This window comes from Triturus cristatus, chromosome 11 (genome assembly GCF_964204655.1).
Source record: "Triturus cristatus chromosome 11, aTriCri1.1, whole genome shotgun sequence".
NCBI classification, from domain to species: domain Eukaryota; kingdom Metazoa; phylum Chordata; class Amphibia; order Caudata; family Salamandridae; genus Triturus; species Triturus cristatus.
In genome coordinates, this window is record NC_140594.1 from 1,166,658,266 (window position 1) to 1,166,676,051 (window position 17,786).

Consider the following 17,786-nt stretch of genomic DNA (forward strand, 5'->3'; position numbering starts at 1 on the left):
TTGGTGTTCCAGTAGTGCGGCGAACACGGACTGAAGCAGGGGTTAACACTTTAATAGGTGAGTGTCCCATGTGCACCTCTGTGTTTTTAATACTAGTCTTTTTACTGCAGTTATAACCTTACACCCAGTCTTCTGTTTTTAAATTTTGTTATTAATTTCACTTTCACGTATAGTTAGTCCTATACTTTATTTCTGATTACATGTCAATTATTCTGCATAGAGACTTACAATTGGTACCTCCGATGCAGTTAGCATGTTTAAATCACACACTGTTGTAAGAAGAGAGAATTTTTGTTTTGTTTACTAGAAATGTGTGCGAGAGTACCTTTTTCTCTACGCTGACCCATGTCATGGTTACCTTATTCTTCTCTTAGGTTTTCCATTGATACATGGAGAGACTGTTTCCCATAGTAGTAAGCGTGGTAGGTAATAATTGCACCCACCACACTGTGTAGATAGTTACATTTCAATAGGTCCTGAAGAATTGCCACGGATCACTAGGACTGCGAGGCATGAAACATGTTGACCACCAGAGATGAGCAGAGCTGAGCTGAACCCTCACGTCAGCAAGCTGCCACTCTAATCTTATTTTTAACGGAGTGGATAGCCATCCCCAAAAAAGTCTTATTTTGGACTATCCAACTTGTTTTAAATCACCCACACTCACTTACATCTACACCACTAGACCCATCACACGCACAGCACCATACGGCCAGGAACAAAAGATCTCCGCTAAAGAGCCCCTTTATGGGTGCCCGTCGGGAATTGCAGTGCCGACCCGAGGAGCAGGTCCATATGATGAAGCATGACACCTAGCTTGCTTGGTGTGTGAGGACCCTAGTTCCGACAAGAGGAACTCCTCTCCTCCTATACACAGTCTCCTTAACACATACACTCTCTCTCTTTACCCTGAGGAACTGCATACTCTTCATTTTGGAATGAGCATCCGCAAGCAATGCGTCCAATGAAGCAATGTGTACAATGAGCTCCTCCAAACAGAGCAGGCAATGTGCATCCGCAAGCAATGCGTAGAATGAGCTCCTCTAAACAGAGCAGTCAATGTGCATCCGCAAGCAATGCGTAGAATGAGCTCCTCCAAACAGAGCAGGCAATGTGCATCCGCAAGCAATGTGTAGAATGAGCTCCTCCAAACAGAGCAGGCAATGAGCATCTGCAAACAATGCGTCCAATGAGCTCCTCCAAACAGAGCAGGCAATGTGCATCTGCAAACAATGCGTCCAATGAGCTCCTCCAAACAGAGCAGGCAATGAGCATCTGCAAACAATGCGTCCAATGAGCTCCTCCAAACAGAGCAGGCAATGTGCATCCGCAAGCAATGCATAGAATGACCTCCTCTAAACAGAGCAGGCAATGTGCATCTGCAAGCAATGCGTATAATGAGCGCCTCCAAACAGAGCAGGCAATGTTCATCCACAAGCAATGCGTATAATGAGCGCCTCCAAACAGAGCAGGCAATGTTCATCCGCAAGCAATGCGTCCAATGAGCTCCTCCAAACAGAGCAGGCAATGTGCATCCGCAAGCAATGTGTAGAATGAGCTCCTCCAAACAGAGCAGGCAATGTGCATCCACAAGCAATGTGTAGAATGAGCTCCTCCAAACAGAGCAGGCAATGTGCATCCGCAAGCAATGCATAGAATGACCTCCTCTAAACAGAGCAGGCAATGTGCATCTGCAAGCAATGTGTAGAATGAGCTCCTCCAAACAGAGCTGACAATGTGCATCCGCAAGCAATGTGTAGAATGAGCTCCTCCAAACAGAGCAGGCAATGTGCATCCGCAAGCAATGGGTAGAATGAGCTCCTACAAACAGAGCAGGCAATGTGCATCCGCAAGCAATGGGTAGAATGAGCTCCTACAAACAGAGCAGGCAATGTGCATCCGCAAGCAATGTGTAGAATGAGCTCCTCCAAACAGAGCTGGCAATGTGCATCCGCAAGCAATGGGTAGAATGAGCTCCTACAAACAGAGCAGGCAATGTGCATCCGCAAGCAATGTGTACAATGAGCTCCTCCAAACAGAGCAGGCAATGAGCATCCGCAAACAATGCGTCCAATGAGCTCCTCCAAACAGAGCTGGCAATGTGCATCCGCAAGCAATGCGTAGAATGAGCTCCTCCAAACAGAGCTGGCAATGTGCAACTGCAAGCAATGCATAGAATGAGCTCCTCCAAACATCTCCTTCAAACAAAGCAAGCAATATGCATCCACAAGCAACTCATAGAATGAGCTCCTCCAAACATCTCCTTCAAACAGAGCAAGCACTGTGCATCCGCAAGCAATGCGTATAAAGAGCTCCTCCAAACAGAGCAGGCAATGTGCCTCCAGCCAAATGCCTTTAACAGATGGCCTACTTATTTGTGGATCCATGGGAATCTGCTTCAAGCTTTTAGAATTAAACCACAGTGACAGTGCCACCGAATGGCCACCATCTATACATACATTTTGTATACGTTTTTTGCCTGATAGTAGCAGAAGCACCTGTACTATAGTCAAAAGAAGGCGTACATAAATTAATCAACTGTGCGTCCACAGATGTTTGGAAGACATTCTAACTTCCTAGGGGCAGCCTTTAGGGTGCATGCTATGAGTAGGAAGAGATGATTGATTACAGGCAGAGGAGGAACATGAGGGCTAAATGCTTGGGAGGTGACTGCTGCTTTCCACGATATCCCTTACTCTAAGTAGAGGAAGAGTGACCATGGGAATTCAGATACTCACCTTCAGCCCTCGCTGATCGCAGAGGAGTAGCAAGAGTGATGTCTTGCACAACTAAACCCCATTACTGAAGCGAAGAAATGCGCGGTAGGCCTTCATATAGACCAGTAACAATCAAAGAAGACTCACAAATTTCGAGGCCAGAATCTACCTTAGCTTTGTCTTTGTTCCAACTCCCTGGGTCTCCTTGAAGGCACTTACTTCTACTAATCCTTGATTGCGGTGGGGACCTCCCTCACGGCCAGTGTCCCGAGGGCACAAATACTATCCAGTCAGACAGCAATCCAAACAATGGAACAACAGAAATGTATGGGACATCCTGGTGCATGATTGGACTTATTCAAAAGTTTCATCTCTGCTCAACTTCACCTCAGGTGAATTATTGCTTTCCCACCCCAGTTCCTCGCAGCCTATTATCTGTCCCAAATAGGAAGGGACATCAGGCTACAGGGAACAGCCTGCCAAGTATTCCCTGACATTACTCAGAGCAGCTCCTAGCCATGAGCGGCCTCATGGAAGCCCTCGATCGGCCATCAAGCATCGATCTCCAGCCCATGGTAATCTGTATCTTAAGGGGACTATGAGCGGCCTCATGGAAGCCCTTGAACAGCCATCAATCATCTATCTACAGCCCACAGTCAGCTGTATCATTAGGAGATCATGAGCGGCCTCATGGAAGCCCCCGATCGGCCATCAACCATCTATCTCCAGCCCATGGTAACCTGTATCTTAAGGGGACCACGAGCGGCCTCATGGAAGCCCTCGATCGGCCATCAAGCATCGATCTCCAGCCCATGGTAACCTGTATCTTAAGGGGACCACGAGCGGCCTCATGGAAGCCCTCGATCGGCCATCAACCATCTATCTACAGCCCACAGTCAGCTGTATCATTAGGGGATCATGAGCGGCCTCATGGAAGCCCTCGATCGGCCATCAAGCATCGATCTCCAGCCCATGGTAAGCTGCATCTTAAGGGGACCATGAGCAGCCTCATGGAAGCCCTCGATCGGCCATCAAGCATCCATCTCCAGCCCATGGTAAGCTGCATCTTAAGGGGACCATGAGCTGCCTCATTGAAGCCCTCGATCGGCCATCAAGCCTCGATCTCCAGCCCATGGTAAGCTGCATCTTAAGGGGATCATTAGCGGCCTCATGGAAGCCCTCGATCGGCCATCAAGCATCGATCTCCAGCCCATGGTAAGCTGCATCTTAACCCCTTCTGTGCCACGCCCTTTCCCCCTCCTGTGCCGGGCGTTTTATTAGTGGGTGGGGTTCATGACGAGATAGTCTCGTCATGGGCACAGCGCGACCGTGCTCTATGACGAGACTATCTCGTCATGGGCACTGAAGAGGTTAAGGGAACCATGAGTGGCCTCATGGAAGCCCTCGATCGGCCATCAAGCATCGATCTCCAGTCCATGGTAACCTATATCTTAATGGGACCGTGAGCGGCCTCATGGAAGCCCTCGTTCGGCCAGCAAGCATCGATCTCCAGCCCATGGTAACCTGTATCTTAATGGGACCGTGAGCGGCCTCATGGAAGCCCTCGATCGGCCATCAAGCATCGATCTCCAGCCCATGGTAATCTGTATCTTAAGGGAGCCATGAGCGGCCTCATGGAAGCCCTCGATTGGCCATCAAGCATCGATCTCCAGCCCATGGTAAGCTGCACCTTAAGGGGAGGACTCACGGTGTGTGAGGAATGAGTGCTGACGGGCAGCATACAGTTTATGAGCAGCAGCAGTGGGCACGTCACCCAGAGCGGCAGAAGGAACACACTGGTGCTGCCGCAGGGCTAGATGTCATCACCATTTTTAAATAAAACTTGTCCAGCTTGACATTCAAAGAAGATGATTAGGTTTTAACATAAAATACACAAAGTTGACAACTCTTTACCTTCACAACTTCACGCACCCTTACGTATTATAACTTTTTAAACGGCCACAGCACAGCACACCATCTTTTCTAATTTGCTAGTTATGTTCACAACACAAGATTACGTACAATATACTCGATTTACTGAGTTTTTCTTACCTGTTGCCTCTGGAAATCTTGTTGTAGGTTTAGTTGTAACAGATGATGTTGAACATGTTGTACATGGCCCGGTGGCTGAAGACAGAAATGTGAAATAATTAACAAACTTTTACTTACTGTCTCACATAGGCATGAGTGTATTGGACAACTTACCAGCCGGCTCTGTCCCATTAGTCAAAGATGCAGTGGTAACTGAGGCAGTATATGTTGGTATATCTGTGATGTAGTCTGTTACAGTTAGTGGTTCCTCTGTGAAAAAATCTGTAACAGTCTGAGGTCCATGTGTAAAGTCCGTTTCAGTCTGTGGTTCATCTGTAAAGTCTGTTGCAGTCTGCGGTTCATCTGTAAAGTCTGTTGCAGTCTGCGGTTCATCTGTAAAGTCTGTTGCAGTCTGCGGTTCATCTGTAAAGTCTGTTGCAGTCTGCGGTCCATCTGTAAAGTCTGTTACAGTCTGCGGTTGATCTGTAAAGTCTGTTGCAGTCTGTGGTTCATCTGTAGAGTCTGTTGCAGTCTGTGGTTCATCTGTGAAGTCTGTCACAGTCTGTGGTTCATCTGTAAAATCTGTCACAGTCTGAGGTCCATCTGTGAAGACAGTTACAGTCTTTGGTTCATCTGTAAAGTCTGTTACAGTTTGAGGTAAATCTGTGAAGACAGTCACAGTCTGTGGTTCATCTGTAAAGTCTGTTACAGTTTGCGGTTTATCCGTAAAGTCTGTAACAGTCTCTGTGATTTCCGGTGTAGGTGTTTGAGTTTCCTCTGTAATGCCAGCAGACGGTACAACTTCTGTGGTTGCTGGTGGATCTGTAATTGCAAATAACAAAATGATTCATTGTAGGAGAGGTCAGTCGAGGCTGGTGTGGGGGCTAAGTGGTGGGGTGAGGTGGGGGAGGGAACAACAATAGCAACCCCCCCCCAAAAAAATAGAAGAATTTACCTGAATGCCTGCCACATCGCCGCTTTTCTGGCTTCACTACAGCACAGGATCCCAGACTCCCCTGTGGCCAATCCTGACACTGCTCTAATGCTGCTGGCAGCATGAGAGCAGCGACAGGATTGGCCTGAGAGCCCTTGATTTGCGCTCCCAGAGGGACTGGGAGCCAATGCCTGCTGGCAGCATGAGAGCAGCGTCAGGATTGGCCTGAGAGCCCTTGATTTGCACTCCCAGAGGGACTGGGAGCCAATGCCTGCTGGCAGCATGAGAGCAGTGTCAGGATTGGCCTGAGAGCCCTTGATTTGCGCTCCCAGAGGGACTGGGAGCCAATGCCTGCTGGCAGCATGAGAGCAGCGACAGGATTGGCCTGAGAGCCCTTGATTTGCGCTCCCAGAGGGACTGGGAGCCAATGCCTGCTGGCAGTATGAGAGCAGCATCAGGATTGGCCTGAGAGCCCTTGATTTGCGCTCCCAGAGGGACTGGGAGCCAATGCCTGCTGGCAGCATGAGAGCAGTGTCAGGATTGGCCTGAGAGCCCTTGATTTGCACTCGCAGAGGGACTGGGAGCCAATGCCTGCTGGCAGCATGAGAGCAGTGTCAGGATTGGCCTGAGAGCCCTTGATGTGCGCTCCCAGAGGGACTGGGAGCCAATGCCTGCTGGCAGCATGAGAGCAGCGACAGGATTGGCCTGAGAGCCCTTGATTTGCGCTCCCAGAGGGACTGGGAGCCAATGCCTGCTGGCAGCATGAGAGCAGCGTCAGGATTGGCCTGAGAGCCCTTGATTTGCACTCCCAGAGGGACTGGGAGCCAATGCCTGCTGGCAGCATGAGAGCAGTGTCAGGATTGGCCTGAGAGCCCTTGATTTGCGCTCCCAGAGGGACTGGGAGCCAATGCCTGCTGGCAGCATGAGAGCAGCGACAGGATTGGCCTGAGAGCCCTTGATTTGCGCTCCCAGAGGGACTGGGAGCCAATGCCTGCTGGCAGTATGAGAGCAGCGTCAGGATTGGCCTGAGAGCCCTTGATTTGCGCTCCCAGAGGGACTGGGAGCCAATGCCTGCTGGCAGCATGAGAGCAGTGTCAGGATTGGCCTGAGAGCCCTTGATTTGCGCTCCCAGAGGGACTGGGAGCCAATGCCTGCTGGCAGCATGAGAGCAGTGTCAGGATTGGCCTGAGAGCCCTTGATTTGCGCTCCCAGAGGGACTGGGAGCCAATGCCTGCTGGCAGCATGAGAGCAGCGACAGGATTGGCCTGAGAGCCCTTGATTTGCGCTCCCAGAGGGACTGGGAGCCAATGCCTGCTGGCAGCATGAGAGCAGCGACAGGATTGGCCTGAGAGCCCTTGAGCTGGCAGCATGAGAGCAGTGTCAGGATTGGCCTGAGAGCCCTTGATTTGCGCTCCCAGAGGGACTGGGAGCCAATGCCTGCTGGCAGCATGAGAGCAGCGACAGGATTGGCCTGAGAGCCCTTGATTTGCGCTCCCAGAGGGACTGGGAGCCAATGCCTGCTGGCAGTATGAGAGCAGCGTCAGGATTGGCCTGAGAGCCCTTGATTTGCGCTCCCAGAGGGACTGGGAGCCAATGCCTGCTGGCAGCATGAGAGCAGTGTCAGGATTGGCCTGAGAGCCCTTGATTTGCGCTCCCAGAGGGACTGGGAGCCAATGCCTGCTGGCAGCATGAGAGCAGTGTCAGTATTGGCCTGAGAGCCCTTGATTTGCGCTCCCAGAGGGACTGGGAGCCAATGCCTGCTGGCAGCATGAGAGCAGCGACAGGATTGGCCTGAGAGCCCTTGATTTGCGCTCCCAGAGGGACTGGGAGCCAATGCCTGCTGGCAGCATGAGAGCAGCGACAGGATTGGCCTGAGAGCCCTTGAGCTGGCAGCATGAGAGCAGTGTCAGGATTGGCCTGAGAGCCCTTGATTTGCACTCCCAGAGGGACTGGGAGCCAATGCCTGCTGGCAGCATGAGAGCAGCGACAGGATTGGCCTGAGAGCCCTTGAGCTGGCAGCATGAGAGCAGTGTCAGGATTGGCCTGAGAGCCCTTGATTTGCGCTCCCAGAGGGACTGGGAGCCAATGCCTGCTGGCTTCCACCTGGCAACACGGCTCGGGTTGGATTCAGCTCAGTGCGCATGTCGGTTTGGCTGTCCTGAGATGGACGGCCAAACCGACGAGCGCACTGATAGCAGTACACCTACCACTTCTCCTCCATGACGATCATGGATTAGGCCCTGCCCCCAAGACTCATCCAGGAAAGAAAAACATAACGATAATAAACCTGCTTTATTATTGTTTTATTTTTCAAGTTTTGAAGCTGCTGCCGCTGGCATGGGGGGGTCGACACACCTCCGCCATAGCAGAGAAGCCGCCACTGGCAGAAGACTTTATGAGCTGTGCGTTGCAGTACAAAGAAACCATAAATCCATTATTCCACCCGTTCAAATATGAGAGATGGGGAAAGGAATGGAAAGACCCCCTATTTGCTGCTTGAATAACATTATCATATCATTCTTTTTTAAAAATGAACGACTCAATAAGAGATAGCCGTAGCCCTCAGGAGCAGGTGTGGTGGGCTTGTGAATCTGCATTCAGGACCAGTGATTTCTACAGCTCAAAACTGCACAAGCACTGTTGGTAGGAAGTGGAGATGTAGGTGTGTGACTCACGTCAAGAGCTTGCATCATCTGTCTTTTAATGAGATTGTCATTGGTTTGGGTTTATTTTCTACAGTAAGAGTAGGCATCTTGTACTCCAAAACATTCCTTATTCCAGAGGCTAGGCACATAATTCACCACAGAAATTATAATTTATAATATATATAGGGGGCAGATGATACTAAGCTGGCACATGATCCCTGTTTTTGCCAAGTCACTGGAATCAGGTCTACAAGACGTAGGCTGGGAAAGCACAGTAAGGAAGTGAAGCAGGACTCACCCGGCCGGGCACAGGTCGTGTTCACCTGGGGGATCCCCGATGCTTTGGCACAGTAAGGAAGTGAAGCAGGCCTCACCTGCCGGGCACAGGTCGTGTTCACAAGGGGGATCCCCGATGCTTTGGCACAGTAAGGAAGTGAAGCAGGCCTCACCTGCCGGGCACAGGTCGTGTTCACAAGGGGGATCCCCGATGCTTTGGCACAGTAAGGAAGTGAAGCAGGACTCACCTGCTCGGGCACAGGTCGTGTTCACGTGGGGGATCACCGATAGTTTGGCACAGTAGGGAACTGAAGCAGGACTCACCCCCCCGGGCACAGGTCGTGTTCACCTGGTGGGATCCCCGATGCTTTGACACAGTAAGGAAGTGAAGCAGGACTCACCTGCCAGGGAACAGGTCGTGTTCACCTGGGGGGGATCCCCGATGCTTTGACACAGTAAGAAAGTGAAGCAGGACTCACCTGCACGGGCACAGGTCGTGTTCACCTGGGGGGATCCCCGATGCTTTGACACAGTACGGAAGTGAAGCAGGCCTCACCTGCTCGGGCACAGGTCGTGTTCACCTGGGGGGATCCCCGATGCTTTGACACAGTACGGAAGTGAAGCAGGCCTCACCTGCTCGGGCACAGGTCGTGTTCACCTGGAGGATGGCTGATGCTTGGCACAGTAAGGAAAAGAAGGAAGACTCACCCGCCGCGGCACAGGGTACAGTGACTTGGGTCCCCTAAGAGTGTGTGGAAGTGTGTCACTTAAAAGGGGCTCGCCCTGGACAGACAATTCTAGCATAGAAAATACCTTATAGTTTTTCCATTCCTTTCCACTGTCACCTGGAGAAATCAGACATCATAACCAAGGCAGCCTTGTGCAACTTCTGCGTGTTATCCTTCCCAAAATAGAAGTCAGGGCAGAAAACAACCCCAAAATTCGTTGAATGCCCCACCAGGGTAGTTTCTTCATCAGCCATTGAAAGTCAGAGAACCTAAACAGAGGCCATGGGAACATCAGTGCGTGATTTGGGGTCATGTGGCTAGAGGCTGATCTCACGCTGCATGTTATGTTAATATCACTTGATTTAGCGCAACAAATCATACCCTAAGGTATATCTCGGCTCTTTACCGCTGTACGGCAGTGCATTATGGGTTCGTGGCTGGTGTGGGCCACGTTCCCTGCTCGTGTTGCTTCCTGCCTGCTGTGGCCTTGCTTGTCCCTAAAGAGGGCGTGTGGGGGGAATCATCGAGGAACCTTCTTCGTAAGTAACTGGGGTGAGGGGGGCAAGCTGCTCCTGTTTCTAACTCCTCACAGAGGAAGAAAGAGGCGGACGGGTTCCTACTAAGTGTTTCCAGCTCCAGTTCTAATTTGAGGGCGCAGAGTTGTACTTCTCAGACGGGAAACATCCTTTACAACGCATGCGTTACTCTGCATGCCATTATCCCGCATTTTTTACTCCGCAAAATCTTTTACAATGTAGGGTTTTACACCGCAAACTGTTACAACGCATTTCCCAAAGTAACGCCCCCGTGGAGTTAGAATAGTAAATTGCATTGTAATGAAGAATGCGTTGTAATGAATTGCGTTGTAAAACCCTGCGTTGTAAAAGATTTTCTGGTGTAAATACTGCGGGGTAATGGTATGTGGACTAAAACGTGCGCAGGGTAAAGTGTCCTATTCAGCAATGCATGTATGGGTGAACAGACCACAGGTGTTGCATGGACACCACAAGGCGCTTGAGCGACACATCACACTTACCGCAGGCCCCTTTCTTTACAGCGACATTGTCGATGGCCGTGTCACCGTATTCTGTCAGTCCACGAACAGCCTCGAAAACCACCTAGAGGGGGGAAAACAAGGAGAGGTGAAGGGCGAGCAGAAGGAAGATGTGGGAAGTTCTTGCATCAGGAGCGCAGGGCGAGGCCTACTCCAGGATACTGCGTTACTCCAGGAAAGAGACCTCGTGCTCAAACAGAGGCGCAGCCCCTTCACTACTAATCGCACTATAAGAAGAGGTGCTCCCCTATCCAGACCCATTGGTATCGCCCCATGACAGAACACAGTGGTGGGCACAACCACCGAATGGATCAGAAAGGGGACACAGGCCAGATGGTCAGAACTGGAACAATGAAAGAGTACAGGAGAGGGGGGTGCAGAGGGCAGTGAGTCAGGAGAAACAGGGACAGGAAGCATGATAGGAGATGGCAGGCAGGGCGGCAGGGCAGGCAGAGGCAGGTAGAGGGTAGCAGGACATACAGCGACAGGTAAAAGGGTAGCACGGGGCAGCAAAAAGTAAGGTCACGAGACACGTCCGGCCTGCCAGTTTACAGGAGCCCTCGACAGACAAGTTTACATCGAGTCGGAGAATTTACTCCTGTAATCCCAGCTCATCACATACATGTGAGGTGTACGCCCGCTTCTTCGAACCCTACGTGTACAGTGTTTGCGTTGGGCGCAATCCGCATGAGTGGTAGCGTTAAGAATTTTTGATTATTCTAAAGCATAAATTTCCATGCAATGTATTTTTTCCACCCCCTGTGACATTGGAGTTTCATGTCTTATTTTCTCCGCGTTCTGTAGCAGCTGCACCCCCGTTATCTAAGCCAAGGGATGAAAGTTCAGATAAACGCAGGAGCTGCCCTACAGAGACAGATACACGCAGTGTAAGATGCCGAGGGTCACACGCCTCCTCTTTCGTCTCCCACTCCCCTGACACCCCGTGTGAATGCCGACACCTCCCCTTCCACCGCCGGCTGTGACTCACCTCCGATGTTGTAAGCAAGGGCTCACGTTGTATCCATGCGTGAGCGTGACTGGCGCGTGGAGGGGCTTTGTAAACTGGACCCTGTTTGTTTATGGGCAGGTGACGTCAGCAGGCTTAGGGAGGAGACACTTCAAATGATTGCATAAGTTTGTGGTTCCCATGATGCTCGACGAGCTGCATAACAAGCGCATGTACGTCATGTTTACGCCTCGACGCGTAATGAAAACAGCTCCAAGCGCGGAATGGGGCAACACCCGCCCGGAAATGGAGTAAAGAGTGACACTTCAACTGGCAAAGTGTCTCTTGTAATTTATTTATCTATGGCATTAAGAGGGCATGGCGCTCCTTAACGGCTTTATACCCAGACGCCCTTAAAGTGCTTGGAGGCACGTCACCATTCACGCTGAAGCACTATATTTCAACGGATGGAGAGAGAGGTTTGCTTGTGCTTATTGGATATAAAGCTAACTGCGGACTGGGTGGAGTTAGGAATGTTCACTACATGGAGCCCTGCTCCTCCTCAGGTGGAGGTCTGCTGAAGATAAAGGCCTTCTCCTCCTCCTCAGGTGGAGGTCTGCCTGTTCTCCAGACGGAGGCCTGCTCCTTCTCATACTAAGGTCCACCTGCTCTCCAGATGGAGGCCTGCTCCTCCTGGAGGTCTGCCTGTTCTCCAGATGGAGGCCTGCTCCTCTTCAGGTGGAGGTCCGTCTGTTCTCCGGACTGAGGCCTGGTCCTCCTCAGGTGGAGGCCTGCCTGTTCTCCAGATGGAGGCCTGCTCCTCCTCTGGTGGAGGCCTGCCTGTTCTCCAGATGGAGGCCTGCTCCTCCTCAGGTGGAGGTCTGCCTGTTCTCCAGATGGAGGCCTGCTCATTCTCAGCTATAGGTCCGCCTGTTCTCCAGATGGAGGCCTGCTCCTTCTCATACGAAGGGCCACCTGCTCTCCAGATGGAGGCCTGCTCCTCCTCAGGTGGAGGTCTGCCTGTTCTCCAGATGGAGGCCTGCTCCTTCTCAGGTGGAGGTCTGCCTGTTCTCCAGATGGAGGCCTGCTCCTCCTCAGGTGGAGGTCCGTCTGTTCTCCAGACTGAGGCCTGGTCCTCCTCAGGTGGAGGCCTGCCTGTTCTCCAGATGGAGGCCTGCTCCTCCTCTGGTGGAGGCCTGCCTGTTTTCCAGATGGAGGCCTGCTCCTCCTCAGGTGGAGGTCTGCCTGTTCTCCAGATGGAGGTCTGCTCCTCCTCAGGTGGAGGTCCGCCTGTTCTCCAGATGGAGGCCTGCTCCTTCTCAGGTGGAGGTCCGCCTGTTCTCCAGATGGAGGCCTGGTCCTCCTCAGGTGGAGGCCTGCCTGTTCTCCAGATGGAGGCCTGCTCCTCCTCCGGTGGAGGCCTGCCTGTTCTCCAGATGGAGGCCTGCTCCTCCTCAGGTGGAGGTCTGCCTGTTCTCCAGATGGAGGCCTGCTCCTCCTCTGGTGGAGGCCCACCTGTTCTGTAGATGAAGCCCTGCTCCTCGTAAGGTGGAACCACACCTGTTCTCCAGATGGAGGCCTGCTCCCCCTCATGTGGAGTTCAGTCTGCTCTCCAGATGGAGGCCTGCTCCCCTTCATGTGGAGGTCCACCTGCTCTCCAGATGGAGGCCTGCTCCCCCTCATGTGGAGGTCCACCTGCTCTCCAGATGGAGGCCTGCTCCTTCTCAGGTGGAGGTCTGCTCCAGATAAAGGCCTCCTCTTCAGGTTGATGTCTGCTCTAGATGGAGGCCCTCAGCTCCCCAGGTGGAAGTCAGTCTGCTCTCCAGATGGAGGCCTGCTCCCTCTCATGTGGAGGTCCACCTGCTCTCCAGATGGAGGGCTGCTCCTCCTCTGGTGGAGGCCCACCTGTTCTGTAGATGAAGCCCTGCTCCTTGTAAGGTGGAACCCCACCTGTTCTCCAGATGGAGGCTTGCTCCTCCTCAGGTGGAGGTCAGTCTGCTCTCCAGATGGAGGCCTGCTCCCCTTCATGTGGAGGTCCACCTGCTCTCCAGATGGAGGCCAGCTCCCCCTCATGTGGAGGTCCACCTGCTCTCCAGATGGAGGCCTGCTCCTCCTCATGTGGAGGTCCACATGAGGAGGCCTCTTTCCTTAACCAGAGGGAGCAGAGAGTAAAGTTGGGGGAGTTTTTGTCTCCATCCCATCCTGTGATTTGTGGGGTTCCTCAGGGGTCGGCATTAAGTCCGACCCTCTTTAACATCTATATGACCCCACTTGCCAGGCTTATTAGATCGTATGGGATGGAGGTAATCTCCTATGCCGACGACACACAGATTCTTCTGTCTTTCGCCCAACCTGACACTCTTGTGGCTTCCAATCTTAGAAATTGCATGGAAGCCATTGCTCAATGGATGACCTGTAATTCCTTGAAGCTCAATGGCGAAAAGACAGAGATTCTGGTGTTTGGAGGAAAGGAGGACTTCTGGTCGGCGGAGTGGTGGCCTATCTCGTTGGGGATGTGCCCGACCTCTACGACCCTGGCTAGAAATTTAGGAGTCATGATTGACCCGACCTTGGGGATGGACCAACAAGTTAAGAGAACTATCTCCACTTGCTGGGGCCTAATAAACATCCTACGGAGGATTAGACATTATCTATCTCCTCAAGCAAGAAAACAGATCGTCTTGGCAATGATAGGCTCCAGATTGGCTTATTGTAATGCCCTTTACTTAGGCATAAACAAGGGCTTGCTAACACGACTACAAATGGTGCAGAATGCTGCGGCCGGGTTTGTATTGGACTTGCCCAAACGGGCTTCTGCGCAGGCTGCCAGAAGGTCCTTGCATTGGCTCCCAATTGAGGCCAGGATCTCTTTTAAGTCCCTGAGTCTGACATATGGGGCTCTGGCCACAAATAGGTCTGGAGGCTTAAGGGATTTGTTGGCCCCTTACACACCCTCTAGAAATCTCCGTTCGGCCAACAAATTTCTGCTATCAGTTCCCCGAGTTCGTAAAGCCAAATGGGGTGGCAGAGCTTTTTCATCTTTAGCCCCCAGGCTGTGGAATATGCTGCCAGGGGAAATTAAATCTCTTCCCTCCACGCAAGCCTTTAGGAAGGCCCTTAAGACGTGGCTATTTGCCAGGGCCTACCCTTAGCTTGGATCAGTCTTCTTATGAACTTTTTTGGTTAGGCGCCTTGATGCCTTCGGGCTTAGTAGCGCGATTACAAATTCTTTCATTCATTCATTCATTCATTCATTCATTCATTCATTCATTCATTCATTCATTCATTCATTCTTTCATTCACCTGCTCTTCAGATGGAGGCCTGCTCCTCCTCAGGTGGAGGTCAGTCTGTTTTCCAGATGGAGGCCTGCTCCTCCTCAGGTGGAGGTCCACCTCTTCTCCACATGGAGGCCTGCTCCTCCTCAGGTGGAGGTCAGTCTTCTCTCCAGATGGAGGCCTGCTCCCACTCAGGTGGAGGTCCTCCTGTTCTCCAGATGGAGGCTTGCTCCTCCTCATGTGGAGGTCCACCTGCTCTTCAGATGGAGGCCTGCTCCTCCTCAGGTGGAGGTCAGTCTGTTTTCCAGATGGAGGCCTGCTCCTCCTCAGGTGGAGGTCAGTCTTCTCTCCAGATGGAGGCCTGCTCCCACTCAGGTGGAGGTCCTCCTGTTCTCCAGATGGAGGCTTGCTCCTCCTCATGTGGAGGTCCACCTGCTCTCCAGATGGAGGCCTGCTCCTTCTCAGGTGGAGGTCTGCTCCAGATAAAGGCCTCCTCTTCAGGTTGATGTCTGCTCTAGATGGAGGCCCTCAGCTCCCCAGGTGGAGGTCAGTCTGCTCTCCAGATGGAGGCCTGCTCCCCCTCATGTGGAGGTCCACCTGCTCTCCAGATGGAGGGCTGCTCCTCCTCTGGTGGAGGCCCACCTGTTCTGTAGATGAAGCCCTGCTCCTTGTAAGGTGGAACCCCACCTGTTCTCCAGATGGAGGCTTGCTCCTCCTCAGGTGGAGGTCAGTCTGCTCTCCAGATGGAGGCCTGCTCCCCTTCATGTGGAGGTCCACCTGCTCTCCAGATGGAGGCCGGCTCCCCCTCATGTGGAGGTCTACCTGCTCTTCAGATGGAGGCCTGCTCCTCCTCTGGTGGAAACCCACCTGTTCTCCAGATGGAGGCTTGCTTCTCCTCAGGTGGAGGTCAGTCTGTTCTCCAGATGGAGGCCTGCTCCTCCTCAGGTGGAGTTCCACCTGTTCTCCTGATGGAGGCTTGCTCCTCCTCAGGTGGAGGTCCGCCTGTTCTCCAGGTGGAGGCCTGCTCCTCCTCAGGTGGAGGTCCGCCTGTTCTACAGGTGGAGGCCTGCTCCTCCTCAGGTGGAGGCCCGCCTGTTCTCCAGATGGAGTCTTTCTCTCCCTCAGGTGTAGGTCCACCTGTTCTCCAGATGGAGGCCTGCTCCTCCTCATGTGGAGGTCTGCCTGTCCTCCAGATGGAGGCCTGCTCCTCCTCAGGTGGAACCCCATCTGTTCTTAAGATGGAGGCTTTCTCCCCTCAGGTGGAGGTCCGCCTGTTCTCCAGATGGAGGCTTTCTCTCCCTCAGGTGGAGGCCCGCCTGCTCTCCAGATGGAGGCCTGCACCTCCTCAGGTGGAGGTCCGCCTGTTCTCCAGATGGAGGCTTGCTCCTCCTCAGGTGGAGGTCAGTCTGTTCTCCAGATGTAGGCCTGCTCCTCCTCTGGTGGAGGCCCACCTGTTCTGTAGATGAAGCCCTGCTCCTCGTAAGGTGGAACCCCACCTGTTCTCCAGATGGAGGCTTGCTCCTCCTCAGGTGGAGGTTAGTCTGCTCTCCAGATGGAGGCCTGCTCCCCCTCATGTGGAGGTCCACCTGCTCTCCAGATGGAGGGCTGCTCCTCCTCATGTGGAGGTCCACCTGCTCTTCAGATGGAGGCCTGCTCCTCCTCAGGTGGAGGTCAGTCTGTTTTCCAGATGGAGGCCTGCTCCTCCTCAGGTGGAGGTCCACCTCTTCTCCACATGGAGGCCTGCTCCTCCTCAGGTGGAGGTCAGTCTTCTCTCCAGATGGAGGCCTGCTCCCACTCAGGTGGAGGTCCTCCTGTTCTCCAGATGGAGGCTTGCTCCTCCTCAAGTGGAGGTCAGTCTGCTCTCCAGATGGAGGCCTGCTCCTCCTCAGGTGGTGGTCCTCCTGTTCTCCAGATGGAGGCCTGCTCCCCCTCAGGTGGAGGTCTGGCTATTCTCCAGATGAAGGTCTGCTTGTTCACCAGGTGGAAGTCCGCCTGTTCTCCAGATGGAGGCGTGCTCCTCCTCAGGTGGAGAGCCACCTGTTGTCCTGATAGAGGCCTGCTCCTCCTCAGGTGGTGGTCCGCCTGTTCTCCAGATGGAGGCCTGCTTGTCCATCAGGTGAAGCACAACCAGATCATTGGGTGGAGATTTGCCAGCTAACTGGATGATGGCTGACCTGCCCACCAAATGCAGGCATTTGTGTACGGGATGCCGACCACTAGCTCACCAAATGGAGGGCCGTCTATCCATCAGATGGAGGCCCACCTGATCACCAGACAGAGGTCCACATGCTCAGCAAATGGAGATCCACCCACTCAGTGGATGGGGGTGACTTACTTACCAGGAGCAGCACAAGGACAACACATGCCAGCGCACGAGGACTAACACATGCCATTGCATGTGGACTAACACACCCAGTGCCTAGGGACTAACACATACTAGTGCATGCAGGCTAGCACATGCCAGTGCACCCAGACTAACACATGCCAGTACATGTGGACTAGTACATGCCAGTGCATGGGGACCAACACATGCCGGTGCACGGGGACTAACACACCCAGTGCACAGGGACTAACACATGCCAGTGCATGTGGACTAACACACCCAGTGCACAGGGACTAACACATACTAGTGCATGCAGGCTAGCACATGCCAGTGCATGCAAACTAACACAAGCCAGTTTATGGAGACTAATATATGCCAGTGCACGGGGACTAACACACATCAGTGCACATGGACTAACACATGCCAGTGCATGGGGACAACACACGTCGGTGCTCACTCACCAGCACATGTCAGAGTTTGAAGAGGCAAGCTGCCATTTTGTCAAAATCCTTGTCACCCTTTCATGTTTTGGGCTCTGAAGTTTGAGAGAAAACCTAGGGCCAGATTTACTTATCTTTCTTGCAGCACAGCGTAGCAAGGCGACGTAGCGTAGCAAGGTGACGCAGCGTAGCACGGCGACACAGCGTAGCAAGGCGACACAGCGTAGCAAGGCAACTTGCTGCACTGCGTTACGTAAAAGGGAGGGAGCAGAAATGCACCATATCTGTTAAAAGGGTATTCCTGCTCTCTCCCCTCGCTAGCACACTTCCGGCAGCCTAGTGCCAACGCAGGCACCCTTGAATCATGGTGCAAGGGTCCCTGAGCTACAAGGAGAATTTGTTTTGTCCAGGAAGGG

General features: G+C 52.8%; 1 protein-coding gene across 1 annotated transcript in view; it reads right to left on the bottom strand.

The window, feature by feature from the left end:
- The window catches only part of LOC146788647 (IgGFc-binding protein-like), a 279,601-nt gene that overhangs the window by 197,473 nt on the left and 64,342 nt on the right, over nucleotides 1–17,786 (bottom strand). Inside the window, exons 5-7 of the mRNA XM_085635859.1 lie at nucleotides 10,368–10,449; nucleotides 4,923–5,570; nucleotides 4,770–4,844 (exon numbers count right to left, since the gene is read on the bottom strand). Of these exons, the coding sequence (XP_085491985.1) occupies nucleotides 4,770–4,844; nucleotides 4,923–5,570; nucleotides 10,368–10,449 (805 nt within the window). The remainder of the gene's footprint in view (nucleotides 1–4,769; nucleotides 4,845–4,922; nucleotides 5,571–10,367; nucleotides 10,450–17,786) is intronic.